The 18,775-nt window shown below is 37.5% G+C and overlaps 1 protein-coding gene across 1 annotated transcript in view; it reads right to left on the bottom strand.

The window, feature by feature from the left end:
- Positions 1-18,775, bottom strand: part of LOC122803768 (1-phosphatidylinositol 4,5-bisphosphate phosphodiesterase beta-2-like) — an 805,974-nt gene that overhangs the window by 740,366 nt on the left and 46,833 nt on the right. Inside the window, exon 3 of the mRNA XM_044073456.1 lies at positions 3,259-3,416. Within this exon, the coding sequence (XP_043929391.1) occupies positions 3,259-3,416 (158 nt within the window). The remainder of the gene's footprint in view (positions 1-3,258; positions 3,417-18,775) is intronic.

Below are 18,775 nucleotides of genomic sequence, written 5' to 3'. Positions count from 1 at the left end.
TGTTCAGAAGTATTATTTTGATGAAAAATGACCACGACTTGCCTAATATAGTGTTAGTGTTCATTTTTTATGGTCAGTGTAACATAATGTAAGCTGCCTTACATATGCCTCTGTATGTTTATACACACACACACACACACACACACACACACACACACACACACACACACACACACACACACACACACACACACACACACCTATATCTATTTATACATACATACCATCATAGGCTCATAGGTTCTAACTAAGCTTACAGCCAAAGGAGACCTTCAAGCAGCTCAGCCACATCCCTCAGTATTGATAGGAAATTAACTGTTAACTGTGTCCCCCATTAAGTAGACTTTCCCACATATCCCTGGCAAAAATTTTTGATCACCCATCCAGACTGTTTTTAAAGGTTGCTAAGGAAAATCTCTATTTGATAAATAAGGGCAGCCTATTCCAAAAATGGGGAATAAGTTGGGTTGGGTATCTCTCATGCCTTCTGGTCTTGTTGATATTGTAGTGTAGGTTTAGCTGTCCAGTTGCTTCACTACTTGTTCTATTTAGGTGAAGGAGTTTAAAGAGTACTGGGTCATTCAGAGTACTGACAGCTAAGTTGAAATCACCCCTCAGGAGTCTTTATGACACTTGAGTTGAGGGACAGAGCTTTTAGTCTATGAGAGGTCCCTCATGCTTGTTTAAGTGCTTGGTAAGCTATATGCATTAGGATGCATTATATTCAATGATGCACCTAATAAAGGATACATAAAGGGGCACTATAACTTCTTTGGACCTAGAGGAGACATCATGAAGGATATTGTAGTGACCACAGAGACATGGTGGTCAAAAGAGAGTCTGTTATCAGTATAACAGGGGATATTAACTGGATGCTGTATATGAAGTATATAGACTTAATGCTAACAAGCTAGCTACAATGATTCATACATGTGGTATACAATTCATCTACAGATGTTTCAGTTTAAATGTATATCTCAATGAGGCTAGACCATTTTTGTCATCTCTCTGTCTTATTTATTAATTATCTAGACACCATAGGTACATTACTATATCCCTTTAAATCTAGAGTGGCATATATAAACCTATGAATTTTCAATTATCTGATTAGGCCCAAACTGGAGTAGTGTGAAATGCCATGGAATCTGTACATAAAATGAGATATTGCTCTCTAGAAATGATCCAGAGATGCTGAACAAAACACACTGCTAGGATAGCTAATCTGGCATGCAGAGATAGACTAAAAAGGCTGGGGTAATTTTCACTGTGATATAGAAGAATTGTTGGTGTTTTAATATTAGTTTATAAGGCTGGGAAGGACAACTATCAGTCTGAGTTTTTATACTTGGCTTCATTTATCAAAAGCTATTTGATGGTGGATGGTCATGGGTTACTGTAGGCTTGGCAGGCATCTATATCAGAATATTGAATGCTAAAAAAAGTGAAACCTTAAAATGTTGAAGGAACAGATCAGCAAATTTTTTCCCAGGGGAAAAAGTTTGCTGATCCAAAAAAAAAAAAAAAAAAAAAAAAAAAACAATGTACAGGCAAAATAAAGTGTCCCCCATACCCACCCCAACTTAAAAATACCAACTCCGACATCGCACCACAGTGGAGAAAACAGCAAAGACCGGCGAACAGCCCATCAATTTTTTCCCCTGGGAAAAAAATTGATGTTCTGTGCTTTCGACATTTTCAGGTTTCACGTTTTAAAGTTCAATATAAGAACGTTCACTAATTTAAGCGTTCACTCTTCTGATAGGAACCCGCCTGGCAGTATCCAAATAAAATTCCACCTGAAGCCAGCACTGTTTTTTCAGAAAGGATGCTTAATTTGTGGAATGAGTTCCCTAAATATGGTAAAATATACGAATTCTGTTGTGTTTTTGAAGTAATGGAAGATAAGGTATATGAATTCAAATGATATGGTAGCCAAAATGGAAATCTTTTCAATTTCCCCTCTACCCTTTTGGTATGTGCATGTGTAATTATAGCCTCTTTATTATCCACATTTTCAGGAGTGCCTATAAGTCAGGGCTCTACTCTTTTAGCAGAATGGCTATGAAATGTTGTCTCCAAACTTCTTTTGAGTACAAGTCTTCATCATTTAGATTCAGCTTGATCCTAAATTTCTGCTTTTCTGCAAATTAGCATTTATATGTCCACTGCATCAGATTGGATCCCGCGGTGGTGGTGCTGCTGTAGCGTTTTCTCCTCACAGTAAGACGCTGTCCGGTTTGATTCTCAGCTACACCATTTTCTGCGTGGAGACATGCATGAATGGGTGTACCTTCGTTGAAGGTTGTGCGTCAGGCCTGACAAGCTGGTACATAAAAATCTACTGCCAACCATTAGCGGACTGGAGTTCCGCTGTGGCGACCCCTAACCGGGAAAAGCCGAAAAACACAATGTCCACTGCATCAGATTCTGATCTTACACTGTTCTATACTATCTTGTTTACTGAAAGTCTGTAAACTGCATTATATGACATTTTCTCCAAAGCATGCCTATGCTTTATTACCTGCAGTGTGTGTATATATGTTGCTCATTACTTGGTAACTTATTTACTTTTTCTGTATAATGGCTCCTAATTATCAGTTTCAGGCAGTATTATCTCTATGTTTTCTGGTTTATACCTGAAAATAGGTTAAGTTTGTCCAAGTGTATAGAACTACTAAACAAATCAAAAACATAAATAAATTAAACAGGGATCAAACTGTGCGGTTCACAAAATTAATTCTTCAGAATATGAATATGTACTACATACAAATGGCAACAATGCAAAGAAAGACCATCACTAATCAGTTACAAGAAAACATATGTAACCAATAAATCATGCAAAAAACAATGTGTAATTAATAGTTATTAATGAAATTAAAAGTAATGAATGAATTCATTGCTAAAAAAGAAAAAAAGTCTTCTCATACTGACCCTTTTCTAATTTCATACATCTTAACATACTGTTTAGGTTTGCTAGCATTTACTTCTATAAGTGGAAAGCTAATTTTACTTTGAAAGGACATCACTACTCTAATCTGATGCAATGAAAGGTTTAAAATGTGCAGGTATACATTTCACTTAATAAATGAGGACTTTTACTTTTATATAATCTGTACAGTAGGTACAAAATGACTGTTGATTTGTTTCTTGCACTGCTGCTTAAAATGTTTAGGGTTATCCTTCCCAAAATGTTAAGAAAAACATAAATAAGAAAAGGATGGGCTAACATATCAATTCATAGTCTAGAACATTCCTTGCCTTGAAAAGAATTTCAGTTGTCATAGTAAATCCATGTGTAATGATGGGTTCTTCCTCAGGGGGTTTCCCTTTCCAGCAGTCAAGCTCCACACAGCGGCAGCCAGAAAGCAAGGTCTGTCGGTACATTTCAGGAGAGGAAATTCCCGAGAACTGTCCAGCTGCCAGGAAAGACACAGGGAAGAGGAAATAAAATGGTTGAATTACCAATGTCAATTTTTATACCATAAACTGAAAAATAACTCTAAAAAAGATGGTTAGAGCAACATTCATCAAGATGCAATACAAGAGCTAATATATTCAAATTCTGTCCCTACTAACCTGTGCCTTAGATTTCTAAACAAAACAAAACAAAAAGACTCTCTTTTCAAACATCTTTGAGCAAGATGCTTTATGTATTAGAAACCTATCGTTATATCTTTTCAGCAGGTGAGAGTGCTTCATTTGTTTCACATTCTTGACAAATATTACAATATTAAGATAATGAAATACATTACTGGCAACATTATCACTTTTAATAAAACAAATATTCCAGTTATTTTTAAATGGAATGACAATTGGTCAAAAGTGCCAGTTGTTGAACCTAGAAAAAGCTGGTACAGCTGATTGAAAATCAGATCATCACATGTACTAGATTTTTGTCAGTGTCAGATTGCAAAACAGTAGGGTTGGAAGAATTTGCCCATTCCCCAATATATTGTGATCTGAGAGTTGGTGTATGATATTAGCAGAGGTGGGGGCTTGCAAATGAGCATGTTTTAAAGTTCTGTATTGTTTTTCCGATCGGTTGGTGATTGACAAGTTGTGTTTGATAACTTGCCATTCGATAAGCTGAATTTTCGATGGATGCTGATACATCCTTTTAAACACATACATTTAGAATTTGAAAGTAGTCAACCTGTTTATTTGTCTGCTGAATTTATTTCTTTCTGTATTCATTTATTTATTAAATACAAGTACAAGTGGTCACATCATGTTTACAGTGTAGTTATTCAGAATGGTAACCCTGTGATATGACACCCATATAGTTATTCAAAATGGTAACCCTGTGATACAGCACGCATACAGTTATTCAGAACGGTAACCCTGTAATACAGCACCCATGCAGATATTCAGAATGGTAACCCTGTGATACAGCTCCTATGTAGTTATTCAGAACAGTAACCCTGGGATACAGCACCCATGTAGTTATTCAGAATGGTAACCCTGTAATACAGCACCCATGTAGTTATTCAGAATGGTAACCCTGTGATACGGCACCCATGTAGTTATTCAGAATGGTAACCCTGTGATACGGCACCCATGTAGTTATTCAGAATGGTAACCCTGTGATACAGCACCCATGTAGTTATTCAGAATGGTAACCCTGTGATACAGCACCCATGTAGTTATTCAGAATGGTAACCCTGTAATACAGCACCCATGTAGTTATTCAGAATGATAACCCTGTGATACGGCACCCATGTAGTTATTCAGAATGGTAACCCTGTGATACGGCACCCATGTAGTTATTCAGAATGGTAACCCTGTGATACAGCACCCATGTAGTTATTCAGAATGGTAACCCTGTAATACAGCACCCATGTAGTTATTCAGAATGGTAACCCTGTGATACAGCACCCATGTAGTTATTTAGAATGGTAACCCTGTGATACGGCACCCATGTAGTTATTCAGAATGGTAACCCTGTGATACAGCACCCATGTAGTTATTCAGAATGGTAACCTTGTAATACAGCACTCATGTAGTTATTCAGAATGCTAACTCTGTGATGCAGCACCCATGTAGTATTTAGATAGTGTGCATCAGATTGTGTGCTCTCAGGTAAACATAATCCTGGAATCAGCCGAGGTGCTAGAGAAGATTATTATTTTTTTTTGCTACATCCTAGTCCTGCTGTATTATTTTATTAAAATGTGAAAAAAGGAAAGTTTTCACTAGCCTTATCTTTTTCCAAGTGGTGACATCGTTTTTTTTTTTTTTATTCTACCTGTTGTGAAGCTATAATTCTGGAATAGTTCAGTTACTACAATTCCATCATAAACAGGAAGATAGAAACTTACAGTAACATCTTCAAGAGAAGCTATGTCCACAATATGTGCATTAATTTTAAAAGAAATCTTTTTTACACTCTAGCTTTGGCATAACTGAAGACAGAGGGTACAGTCCCAACATATTCTGCTGTATATATACATTACAGCGAGATGCTCTACCCTCAGTGATGTATCAGATGGTGTTGCATGATGTGTTATGTAAAGTGCTGACACATAGATGTCATTTGACTCTAGAATGAGCAATGATGTCAGATATCCTCTATCAATCCATGAGGCATAAACTCATCATGTTTTGATAGTAGTTTGTGAAATATGCCTTACTTATCCAGAAGTCATCATATCTTAGAGGAAGAGGGCATTCCAAACAGTAGATATTAACAAATGCCTTCAACATGATTTTGCTTTGCTTGAAATATACCATGGAGTCTCAGGACACTCCTGCCCATCAGACTTCACAGTCTATTATTGAATCTTTAGATCTGTGAAGGCATTAGGAGTCCTGATGATGCAAACAGATGCCAAGGCAGATGACTGCGATACAGATAGTACCTTCTGTGAGCTCCATATTGTCAGGTGTGAGGAAATCCCAAGCAGATGTTTTAGTTCATACACTGGGTCCTTTTCTCAGATACACAATAGATTTCTTCTAATAAAGACCCAACATCATAGGCAATGATTAAGCATTCCAGGAAAATATCAGAAGGTTTTACATTTTACTGTGAAAGGCAGTGTTCTGTTCCACAGAACTCTGCAAATACAAGGTCATTGCAATGCATTTAGGTTTAACCACTTTAACTCCTCTGACAATACAAGCAGGCTTTTCCAGCTCTGTCCTATTACAGTGGAATAAATAAAAGCACCAGTTCATTCCCTGGCTCCTGATAAAACACCTGACTTGCAGTGGTTTATTCACCTTGGCATACAGGTTTGTCATGGATGAAATTGGCCTTTTACTATGCAAGTTATTTAAGTTCATATGTGAAGGTTATGGAGCTCTAGGTTAGTTAATGAATGCCATTAATTACACTGCTGCTGAAACCTGACAAAGATGCCCCTAAAGGATTACATCCTACAAATTAATCTTATTAATTAATTCTGAATCAAATGTCTTGGCCACAAGGCTGCATAATGTTTGGCTCCTCCTACTCAACAGGGTTAAGTGTATTTTGTTTGTGACTGTAATCCTCATTGCAGCAATATATAATTTATTCTTAGCAACAGGGAATTAAAAAAGTCAGGAGGGAGTTATCCTAAAAAAGGGCACCCCAGGGTGTAAGATAGGACATTTTCTAATGGTTACATATGCTAGATTTTCCCCCTTATGACTTATAAATTATGTAAACTTCCTTACCAGAGCCTCCTCAGCCAAGGTACAGTACAATAAAGTTGTGTTCTTTCCTTTTAAAATACTGAATGAAACTATACATGGTTGACCCTTGTCACTGTATCTTTTTAAAGTGGCCTTAGAACATTTATTTATTTATTTATTTATTTTTATTTACATTTGTTGACCGAGCTAGTCTAGCTGGATACATATCCCTTTTCAGTAGAGGCCAGAGGAGAAAAGCTCCAACATGAGTAAATTAATACATTCAAAATATTCTAAAAAAAAGACTAGTTTCACATTACAAAATAAGACATGAAAAAAAAAAAATCGTGAATAATGTAACGTTTCATTAGAGTAGAAGTAAAAAATAAACAAGTCTTAATGCTTTAGTAGGGTTCATGTGAAGTCAATCAAAACTAAAACATTAGAACATTAGGAAACTTGTTATAGTGTTGTTCATAAGATATGGGAGGGTAATTGTTAAGGAAGCAAGAGAGTAGGAACCAGGGGAGGGGAGAGATGAAAAGTAGATTCAATCAGGCTTTGAGCAGGGGCAAAGCCAATGTATTTTAAGGTGGTCTCTAAGGTGTTTTTTAAAGATTAGAGAGGATGAGAGTGAGGTGAGTGTATTAGGAAGTTTGTTCCAGATTCTACCCACAACACTGGAGAAGAGGGAATCGCCTGCTTTGTTATTAGAAGGGTTGCTGGCAATAAGAAGTTTATTAGCTGAGCGTAGTGTTGAAAGATTTTTATAAGGGGAGATCAGATTAGTAAGGATGGGAGTATTAGTAGGGTGGTGCAGGATTTTTTGTGCAATCACAAGTTGATTGTATTGTAGTTGATTTTGTAGTTCTAACCATCTGAGTTGTTTAAGGTTGAGGCAGTGATGAGTTCTGTATGGAGAGCCAGTGGCAAATCTAGTTATGTTATTGTAGCTAGTTTCAAGTTTGGTGAGATTATGCTTTGATAGATTGGTGTAAATGGCAGAAGCATAGAATAGGGTGGAAGTAAGGTGAGTCTGGGCTATGGATTTCTTAGCTAGAGGTGTAAGGAAGGGTTTTATTCTATACAGGGAGCCTAATTTTTTATTAACAGTTTTTATAATATTATTAACATGGGCATTGAAGCTGAGGTTATGGTCAATAGTTATGCCAAGTAGTTGAGCAGTAGAATCAGGGGAAATGCAGGTTCCATTGTCAGAGGTAATAGTGAAGTGGAACTGAGGAGATTTTATGGTGGGAGTAAAGAGTAGTAGCTTAGTTTTCTTAGGGTTAAGAAGAAGGCAACGTTGTGTGAACCAGTTTTCAACTGTGTTAAATACATTTTGTGTAAGGGTGTGGAGAGAGGAAGAAGACTTGGCAGTACAGATAAGAGTAGAGTCATCAGCGTATTGTATACAGGTGGATTGTGGAAAAACAGTATGGAGAGCATTAATAAAGATGGAGAAAAGAAGAGGGCCTAGGACAGAACCTTGAGGAACTCCAGTGCTTACTGGGAGGTATGTGGATAGATTATTGTCCCAGAGTACTGCTTGTTGTCTGTTTTCCAGATAAGATTTGAACCAAAGGATTGCTTGTGGGTTAAGAGATTGGGCTTTTAGCACATTGATAAGTAGGTTATGATTGACCATATCAAAGGCTTTGGAAAGGTCAATAAATACAGCAGCTGAGAGACAGTTATTGTTACGATTCCTATTTATGCAATCAGTAAAAGTTAAAAGGGCAGAAGTAGTGCTATGAAAGGGCCTAAATCCGTGTTGGCAGTTAGCAAGCAAGTTGTTTTGGAGAAGGTGCTGGAGTAGCTGATGGTGAATACATTTTTCCATAATTTTGGCTAGTGAGGAGAGTAGAGCAATAGGACGGTAGTTGGAAATTTCAGTAGATTTACCTCCTTTGTGCAAAGGGATTATATGTGAGAATTTCCAAATAGAGGGGATGTAGGCTTCAGAGATGGATCTGTTTATCAGGATAGAAACAGGGTATGCTATGGCTTTGGCTGCAATTTGAAGGTATTCTGCTGGGAGGCAATCAGCAGAGGGAGTGCAGGGTTTGAGTTTTTGAAGGAGTTTGTAGATAAAGGAGATGGGAACAGATTGCAGATGAAGGGAGGGAAAGGGACTGTTAGTGTGTTGTGTAGGAGTGGGGGACATGGGAACTAGAGTTTGAGTTAAAGTTTGAATAGTTTCAATGAAGTAATTGTTAAAGGCATTAGCTATTTGTAGAGGATTACTACTAGGAATAGAGCAGGGGGAAGGAGTTGTGGCATGTCCTTATTTGAGAAGTTTATTAATGCCAGACCAGAATTTTTTAGGATTATTAGAGTGTGAATGTTGCAGGTGGGAGTAGTAGTTTTTTTGTCTGAGATTATATCCTTTTTGACAGCATTTCTTAGTTGCTTAAAGTATAGATGATCTACAGAGCTTTTAGAGGTTCTCCATCTTGCCCATATTTTATTTCGTAGAAACATTTTTTCTTTGGTCTGTTTTGTGAGCCAGGGGGCTATTTTTGTCCTGATTCTGGAGGAGCGGAAAGGAGCATGGTTATTTAGAATATGAAGGAAAGTAGAATTAAAGTAAGAGATTGCTTCATCTAGATTAAGTAGTTTTAGAGATGACCAGTTACATGCATTTAGTTCATTAATAAAGTTCTCAGCATGGAAATGTTTTTTAGAACGATAGGTGACAAAATTGTTCTTTTTTGGGCTATATTTCTTTTGTTTAGTGATAAAGGTTAGAATGTGATCACTAATGTTGTCCGGGAGAGATCCTACCTTATAGGTATCTGGGTGACTATTTATAAGGATCCAGTCAAGAGTAGTTTCTTTGCTACTTGGTTTGTGGATTCTAGTGGGGAAGTTTATTATTTGATTGAAACCAAATAGATTAATATGGGTGTTAGGGGTGGGGGAATTACATAAGGTCCAGTCTATATTAAAATCGCCTAGGACAATTGTTTCTTGTGGTAAATGGGTAAAACGGCTATTGAGAATGTTTTCTAGGGTGCTAATATTATTTCCTGGAGGGATGTAAGAGCAGATAATATAGATTGCTTTAGAGCTATTCAATTGGAGTTTGATAGTAAGGGTCTCAGCATTGGTATTTGAGGGGAGTGATACATCATAGCATCATAGAGTGAAACCAGAAGATCAGATTTGAACAAGATAGCTACACCGCCACCTTTTTTTGATGTACGGTCATATCTTAGTATATTATATCCAGGAGGGGTTATTTCTAGGTCATGAGTGGAAGGTTTTAGCCAAGTTTCAGTAAGGCAAAGGATATCAAATGGATAAACCTGAAGGAGAGCATGCAGTTGACTAATTTTGTTGTTAATGCTACGAATGTTAAGATGTGAAGAGGTAGCATTATTAAATGATGGATTCTGTAGATTGGTATTTGGTGAGGGTGGACCAGGATTGGGATGAATATCTCCACCTGTTAAAATGTTTATGGTTTGAATGGATGAAATCTTTAAGTATTTATAGTACTTGGGTGGGGTTAGCTTATTGGGGAGGTAAGAAACATGGGTGTTCCTATGGAACATAGGAAGCAAATAGGCCGAAGTAGAGGTAATGTTGCTATGAGAAAGGCTGAGGGGATGTGTGATGGGGAGTGTTTGTAGATAGGTCACATTGAGCTTTAGAGTGCAGTGTTCATATGCAGTGAGTGAGTGGGTTAAGGATAGAAGGAGAAATAAGGAAGAGGAGACAAGAAAGTTTTGCAGGGAAGGTTTGAGAGAGTGGGCCATTAGGGGAGTGGAATAGAGAGGTTATATACAGGAGATAGGAAGCTGAAAGTGTAGATCAAAGGTAGGGAAAGATAAATGTTAAGGTTTTAGAAAGATAGTCAGAAGAAGGGAGAGGGGGAGTAGAAGATAAACTAAATAGGTGTAAAAATAAGTGATTATAGATACTGATTATGTGTAGATGTAGGTAAGGAGTAAGCTAAGGAGGGAAGTCAAGAGGCATAGTTGTAGTTAAAGAGGTGGAGTAGAGAAGAGGAGGTAGGGGAGGAGTTGAGAATTATATGTTGAGGCTGATTGGGTAGGTAGGAAAGTGGGTGTAACTTGTTAGGTATAAGTGTAACAGCACTGGGGGTGGGTGGGAATTGGGGGTAGGGTAGGGGAGCGGAGTGAGCCCGTAGGGCGAACGGAGCGGGAAACAGCAAGTAGTGAGGGAGACAATCAGTGAGCAGAGCAGCCCAGTTAGAGAAGGTAAGCAGGTGAGTAGCGTCAAGTTGAGCAGGTAAAGGTTAAGACAAAGGCAAAGAAGAGGAAAAATATATTGCTTACTAGTCTGCTAAGGGTAGAAGGTGATAGGAGTGCAGGTTAGGGGCAGAGAGTGGGAGTTTAGGGAATAGCTGGGGAACAGGGCAAGGGAGGATAAAAATAGGAAAGAGTAGTGTAAAGAGCTAAGCTAGTACGAATGGAAAGAGGGTAAGGATTAGGCCTGGGTAGACTGACACCTAGAGTTCAGAGGTGGTATTACAACAGGTGACTAAGGACAGAAAAAATAACTCTAGTTGGGAAGGGTAAGGTAGGCAGCATGGGAAGGAAGATCTTAGAAAATACTGGTCTTAGAGAGGAGTCTGGCTGCTAGTATTCCTGACACAGAGGCCAAAAAAATTTAGTACACTTATAAAAACAGAGCTGACCATAGCTATCAGCAAGGTCAAGTGGTAAGATGTACTTTGTAAAATGCTGCTAAAGCAGTAGTAAAGTATTGGGACAACACAAAAAGTAGATCCAAATTGGCAAAGCTTGAAGTAGATGAGGGTATCCTTAATAGCCAGGGAGTTCCTCAGTTCAGAGTAGTGGATAGAGAGCTAGGAGGGTAGGAAGGTAAGGAGAGAGGGTGTTAATATAATGAGGTAAATAACAAGTAGCTCTAGTATGCAATAAGAGTAGATATTTCAACTGTTTAGGATAAGGAAAAGTACTACCAAACAACTAATATAATCATTAGAATAATAGTAATAATCAACTGTGAACATAAAAACACCTGTACTACTAAGGCTAAGTTAAAAACATTTAGACTGTCAGTAAAACAATCTCTAACATTGAAATATCACACAGGTACAGGCCTAGAATATAATAAAATAAGAAGCTTAACAGTGGATATTAATATAAAGCAGTTTGCAATGGGTAATATGTTCCAAAAGTTATAACAACAAACTTTAGCAATGGAGCCATTAACAAGTTACGAATGTCAAGAAAAAGAACAATCTCAAACAGCAGGTTATATAAGGTGAAATGCTAGGGCTAGGCAGGTTCCCAAAAGCTCATAGCAGCCACTTGGTATATTAATAGTAAGTACCACAGAGGGTAGGCAAGATACCGCTTAACAGTAACGATTCACACTCCAAAGAACTGCGCAACCACAGTCCACATGGGAGATGCTATGAACCAAGTAGACGCTAACGCTTTCCAAAACCTCATAGTCCAGGACCTAAACTAGATTCAAATTGTTTCCTACACAGGTTGTACTAAAAACACATAGCCTTATAGGACAGTCTATTGAAAAAGATAATGGCATCAGAGGCACTGGGTGGGTGGGCTTATGTTGCTGACGTTTCTTATTATTGAACCATCCTGAATACTGAGTCATTCAGGCTTTGAGTCAGTGACGTGTACACCAAGTTCCCAAGCTATTACCAATTATGAATGCATCACTAAGCAGGCCATTACATATATGGATAGTGTTCTCCCAATGGGTTCAGCTACATGGGGAGAGTTCTTGACTAGGGAGGTGGCCATGGTAAATTAGAATTTAAATGGACTAAAGGAATGTTGGAATGCTACTCTAAAGTGAAATGAGTTGAACTCTCCTTTTAGGAAAAGATTACTGCTACTAAAATGGACATTCCCCAAAGGATTTTGTATCGTTCATATAAGGTTACTAAATTGATTAATCCCAGAGTGGTTCACATCTCTAAAATAAAAGGCAATGGTAATTCTTTGTTTTCACAGAATTAGGAACTGTCTTAAATTAGTTTTGATGCTTGTGTTTTGGCTCCAAGCCATATCTTTGCAGTACAAGGTATCTCCATTACAAATTAGTGCATTTATACCTCACTGGTTTAGACTGCAAAACACATTTAGAATTAATAATGATACAGAAAGGCCAGGCATGTATAACCTCTTACTGCATTAGGAGGCTGCACCCTTAATAGGTCTGAATGGCCGGACTTTCAGGAGCATAATTATAAAGACTTGAGAAAAGGCAGGGCACTGCCCATAGAGGATGTGTATTTGAATCGGGTCTACTTCACGTTCTCGAAAGCCGACAATATCAAAGCTGATATTGTCGGCACCAGATTAGCGAAAGGAAAAAACATTGAACGTTTAAACGGAAATCTCCCTAAGGGGAGATTTCCATTTAGTTCAATGTAGTGTGGTCTTGGGGTTGGTATATTTAAGTAGGGGGGGTGTGGGAGGTGCAACTCCCCACATCGGGAGTGCAGAGGGGCTTGCCCACCTGCTTGCAAAGGTAAGTTTTTATTAATTTTGTTTTTAGGCATTTTTTTTTTATCTTTTGATGTTTCAGAATTCGATGATATGGTATTGACCATATCAGATTCGATATTCTGAAACTTCGATAAGATAATATATATGCTTTGAATCTATTCTGTATTAAATGACTGAGTATCAGCTGGCCAGTGCCCTGTAATCTTCATCTGCAGCTGCCTTGTCAGTATGATTAATAACCAGTGGTTATAATGGCCTGATTCTTCCAGTTTCCCTAAACCACAAACTTTGTATGCCACAATCGGGTAATTATATAAATTTGACATGAAGCTACTATGAGCAAGGAGAAAGAGGAAGACGTGCTCTGTGATCTGGTGTTAATGATATGGAAGTGTGCTGAGTACAGTATGCTTACCAAGATTTAAGCTAGTTTGGTTTGTATACATATTGCATCCCAATTTGAATTGGATGGCGCAGTGGTGTAGTGGTAGTGCTGTCACCTCACAGCAAGAGGTTCTCTGGTTAGATTCTCGGCTGGGGTATCTTCTGTGTGGAGTCTACATGTCCTCCCTGTGTTCGTGTGGGTTTCCTCCAAGTGCACCGGTTTCCTCCCACGTTACAAAGACGTGCGTCTGGAGCATTTCTCCCCTGGCCTCCACTGAAAATTGTCTTTGTTCCAAGTTGGACTTTCCCAATAAACAAATGTTAAATAAATAAATTAGCTGATGCTAGTTTGGTACTAGATGATTGTCCAAAGATAGGTGGTAAGGTATAGCCATTCTGTGACATTAGTAAACTGGAACTTGAACTCTGCTACACTATTAACTTATCATGATCGAGAGAGTATGCTAAACATATTAACTAATTGTATCCAAGCCTAGGCATGCAAGCACAAAAATGTTATTTAGTGATTATGATCGCTGCTTGTCTTGTCATTTTGAAAACATGGAGACAAGATCCTCTCCTTCAGCTGCTGTCTGATGGTTTGTGGTTATTTATAATTCTATGGCTGCTTGAGGCTTTCACTTACTTTGCATGTTTATGACTTGTTGGACAAGGTTGTTACACTGATTTGCAATAAACAACCTTAATTACCCTGTCACAGTTTCTTACTGTGCTGAATCGTCTACCTCGTAATTTATGTATAAAAGATAAATTGTGATCAGGGAGCATGACATCCATTGTAACCCTTGTCTTTTCCATTTTTTTTTTTGTTTGTTTGTAAATGAGATTTTATAGACATCATTTTATCTTTTGCATTCTTCCTTTTCTTCATTATAAATCAGGTGATGCAGGTCTCTTTTTTCTGAAAGAGTAGGTATCAGGGAGGTGGGCTGAATGCCACTTTGTGGGACAAAAATTACCTAACTGATTACTTCTATTAGCGGTTATCTGTGCAATTAATAGTACCTCCCCAAAAAGCACTACCTGCCTGCATGAAGTTCCAGCCTGCTTTAGAATCATCCTTAGGCAGCCTACCAGCTGCATCATTTTTACTGACAGTGAAACAAACTGTGGACTCTCATAAAACAAAAAAAACACACACCACTCCAGAATAAGTATAAAATTCTTTACTGGTGTATCCGGTACCTTGGCTTACATCTTCAAGGAATAAACTTTACACCAATCAGCCATTTCTTATATACTATAACATCATTCAATTAATTACATCCATTTAAATTTAATTCACATCAATTATTCAATTAAACATATTGACAGCAGTAGCTGTTGTGCCTTGTGTGGAGTCTGCATGTCCTCCCCGCGGTCGAGTGGCCTCCGAAAGACATGCGTGAATGGGCGTGCCTTTGCTGAAGGATGGACGTTGGGCTGGCAACTCTGCACCATAAAAAATCTACTGCCAATCATTAGCAGACCGGAGTTCCGCTGTGGCGACCCCTAACCAGAAAAAGCCGAAAAGACAAACAACAACATTCAATTAAACATACTAGAATACATATTTTTATTTTAAATACATTTTCTATTACAAATAGTACAGGTTTCATGTGCACAATTTATTATTATAAAAATATTATTAATTTATTTTGGAGAGAAACTAAATAAATGAATATAAAAAATATATATGTATATAAAATATGATTATATATGAAATATTCACAATCAGATTCAACGATGGCCAGATTTCATCAGATAAATAACACCAATGTATATCATATATATGTGTCTACATATTTCCAACTCATAGTATGCACAGCAGATTGGTCACAGACACAACAGAATATCGGTCCCCAAGATTATTTCATGACAAACATGAATGAATGTTAGTTCATTCCTTTATCCCCTAATATTCAAATCTAGGTCTATGTTTAACCCCCTAGGATGAAGTGTTTTAAAATTAATGATGCATTTGGTTTCCAGCAGAGACAAGTTGCTGGATAATTCAACTCCTTTAAGCTGTTTTGGCTTAGCCAACACACAGAAAAAGAAGCATCTGTCCGAGCCTTCAAATCCCCCCTTTGAGACCCATAGTTAACAGTAGGCAGTCTTTGACATATCCAATAGCAAAATATGTGGATAGTATATTGAAGAAATATGTAGCCAAAGAATCACATATATGCAAAGATTCATGGTCTTTTTTGAGTGATATTAATGCTGTAACATATAGTGAACAATATGCCTTTTTAACTGTTGATGTAAAAGATTTATACACATGTATACCCCATGAAATAGGCGTTGAATGGGTTTGCTCAAAATTGAGAAATGGGAGAGCCACATACCTTGAGATTTTAAACATAGAGGAACTATTAGATATTATTTTAAATAATTATTTCCTGTTTGACACAAAATTTTACTTGCAAAAAAGGAGTGGCCATGGGGGTCACCATGTGGTGGGAGTTACGCAAACCTTGTGTTAGCTGAATGGGAAAACATGTACATATTCAATGACAACAACGTTCGTAATATGATAAAGTTTTATACACGGTTTTTAGATGATGTTTTTATTTTATTTAATGGTAGTGAAGTAAATTTATTTATTCAATATTTAAATAATACTACAACCTTCCTTCAGTTTACTCACACATATGAGAAGGATGAAATTTCTTTTTTAGACGTGAAACTTTTAAAAGATTATGAGGGCAATAGTTACAAAGCTAGAATTTTCAGGAAAACTACATTTTCAAATCCTTTCCTTCATTTTACAAGTCAACACCCATTACAACAAAAAAGTCAGTAGTAAAGGGGCAATTTGTTTGAGCAGCCAGGATGGTTACATCAGAAACTGATTTTTTACTTGAATGTGATAATTTGATGTCTATGTTTGCTAAGAGGGGATACCCGGACAAATTTGTGAATGAGATGAGAGCTGAAGTAGTGAATAAATGAACACAAGGAGTTTATAAAGCAATTTTATGTGACCCCAGTATCCAAGACTTTATTCTGGATGACACAAATATGAGTAACAATGTAAGTAATAGTGAATTTCCAAAAAATGTATTATTTATCACTACTTTTAGCACAAATGCACTAGCTATAAGAAATATCATATATAAAAACTGGCCCTACTGACACAGTTTGCAACAACTTTAGCAACATAAAACCGAAATTTGTTTTTAAGAAAGGTTTGAATTTTAAGAACATTTTAAATTTTCATGATTTACCAACTAGTAGAATTAAAGGTATGTTCAAATGCGAATCTTGCCCTCATTGCAAGTACATTGACATAGGAAGTTGTTTCACTATCAGAGATAGAAAGTATGAGACAAAATATAAATACAATTGTAATTCTAGTGGCGTTGTTTATATAGCTTTATGTCAACATTGTCCCAGTTTGTATATAGGAAAAACAGACTGGAAACTGAGAGAAAGACTTTATGAACACCTCTATGCTATAAAGAAATAATGCTTTAGCTAATCATGTAAAAACCCACCCAGGACATTGGTTCAAGTTTAGAATTAATGATCAAATCCAAAAGGAAGGGGGGGGGGCTGCATCTTTAGAATTAGAGGCATGTGAATTATTTTGGCAACTACATTGCCATTCATATGTATTACCTGGTTTAAATGATGTTTGTTCTGTAACTTCCACATTAAAACTAAAGAATTTGAATAGATAGGCAGGGCAGGGAAACTATCAAACATTTTGAATGATTCATTTCTGATTATGTTTTTAGTATGTTTTAATGTAATATAATGTTCTATTAACATACATTTTGTATAAAATGGATTGGATTTTATAGTATATGATGTATATGAAATATGAATGTTTTTAAAGTAATTTGTAGGGCAAATCACATGACTAGTGTTGGAATGAGATCAGGTGATCAATCACATGATGAATTTTAAAGTATATCAGTTGAATATTTTGTGTTTTATGTGTTTTCTGAAGAAGTTTGGTATTGGACCAAACGAAAGCGCTCATATTATTAATAAATGTGGATCATGTGCCATGCTGGTCTGAGTCTGCTTCCTTGTGGATTTTTCAGTGGTTTGTTCTTTCAAATTTGTATTTCCAAAACAGACTCAAAGAAGCTAACCAGGTTGAGTAGGCATGATCTACCCTTCACAAAACCAAACTGTGTTGGGTCCAGTGTTTGGAGATTCCCTATGTCCTTATTAATTAGGTCTATGATTATTTGTTCCATAGACTTGCATATCAGACTTGTCAGGCTAATGGGGCAATAGTTCCCATGGTCTGTAGTCACTCCCCCTTTATGGAGAGGGATGACTGTGGCAGTGCGCCATTTGGTAGGAACAAAGCCTGAGGTGAGGCTGTAATTGAACAGGGCACACAGGTGTGGTGCCAGTTCACTTTGTAGTTCATGTAGAACACAGCCAGGGATATTGTTAGGTCCCATGGAAGCTGTATTCTTGGTCTTGGACAAGGCAGCTTTAACCTGTGCAGTGGTAATACTGGGTGCCTGGCATTCTTCCTGTATTGTGATTGGACCTTTGGGGGGGGGGTGGTAAAGTTGGCACTGAATCTGTCGGCCAGTAAGTTGGCAACATCTGTTGGCTCAGTATAGGAGGTACAGTAACTCTGAGCAAATCTGGGTATTGCAGTGGAGATTCTTGACATAGCTTTAGAAGGCCTTGTGGTTGTCTTTAGTGTCTGCTGCAATTTTTCCTTCATAGCTAGCTTTAGAGGATTTGATGAGGGATCTCAACTTTTTGTTGAGGCTAATAAGGGAGTTTTTCCAGTCTTGGGACTTTACCTTTTTCTGCAACAGTTTCTTTCTTCTGTTGTAGAGTTTGTTAATGGCAGGGGACCACCAGATTGGCTTCCTTTTTTTTGGTGGAGAGTATCTTGGTTCTGTTGGGTATGGCAAGTTCCATGCATTTATGTACGTGTTTGTACATTGCATTGGTGTATGATTTGGCAGTCATGCAACTATTCTCCAAGTGCATGGGTGCCGTGAAGTTAGCCACCTCTGTTTTTAGGAGCCCAAAGTTAGCTTTGGAGAAGTTTTTCATGGTGGCAACTTTTGTGGGTGTTGTGGGTGGGATGTGGATTTCCATGGTGATTAGTCTGTGGTAGGATCTAACTACGAAGAAGTTGACTGTTGGTGTAGAGAAATGATCACCCATGTTAGTAATGATCAGTTCAAGAATGTTGTTCCCTCTAGTGTGGGTAAGAATAACCTGGTCCAGGGCATTGGAATTAATGAATTCCAGGAAACGTTGGGCAAGTGAATTGGTGCATGAACAGTTTTCCTAGT

This window comes from Protopterus annectens, chromosome 6.part0, assembly GCF_019279795.1.
Source record: "Protopterus annectens isolate FY-2018-M chromosome 6.part0, PAN1.0, whole genome shotgun sequence".
NCBI classification, from domain to species: Eukaryota; Metazoa; Chordata; order Ceratodontiformes; family Protopteridae; genus Protopterus; species Protopterus annectens.
Note: the sequence above shows the minus strand (reverse complement) of the source record. Positions and strands in the feature narration are given on the sequence as shown.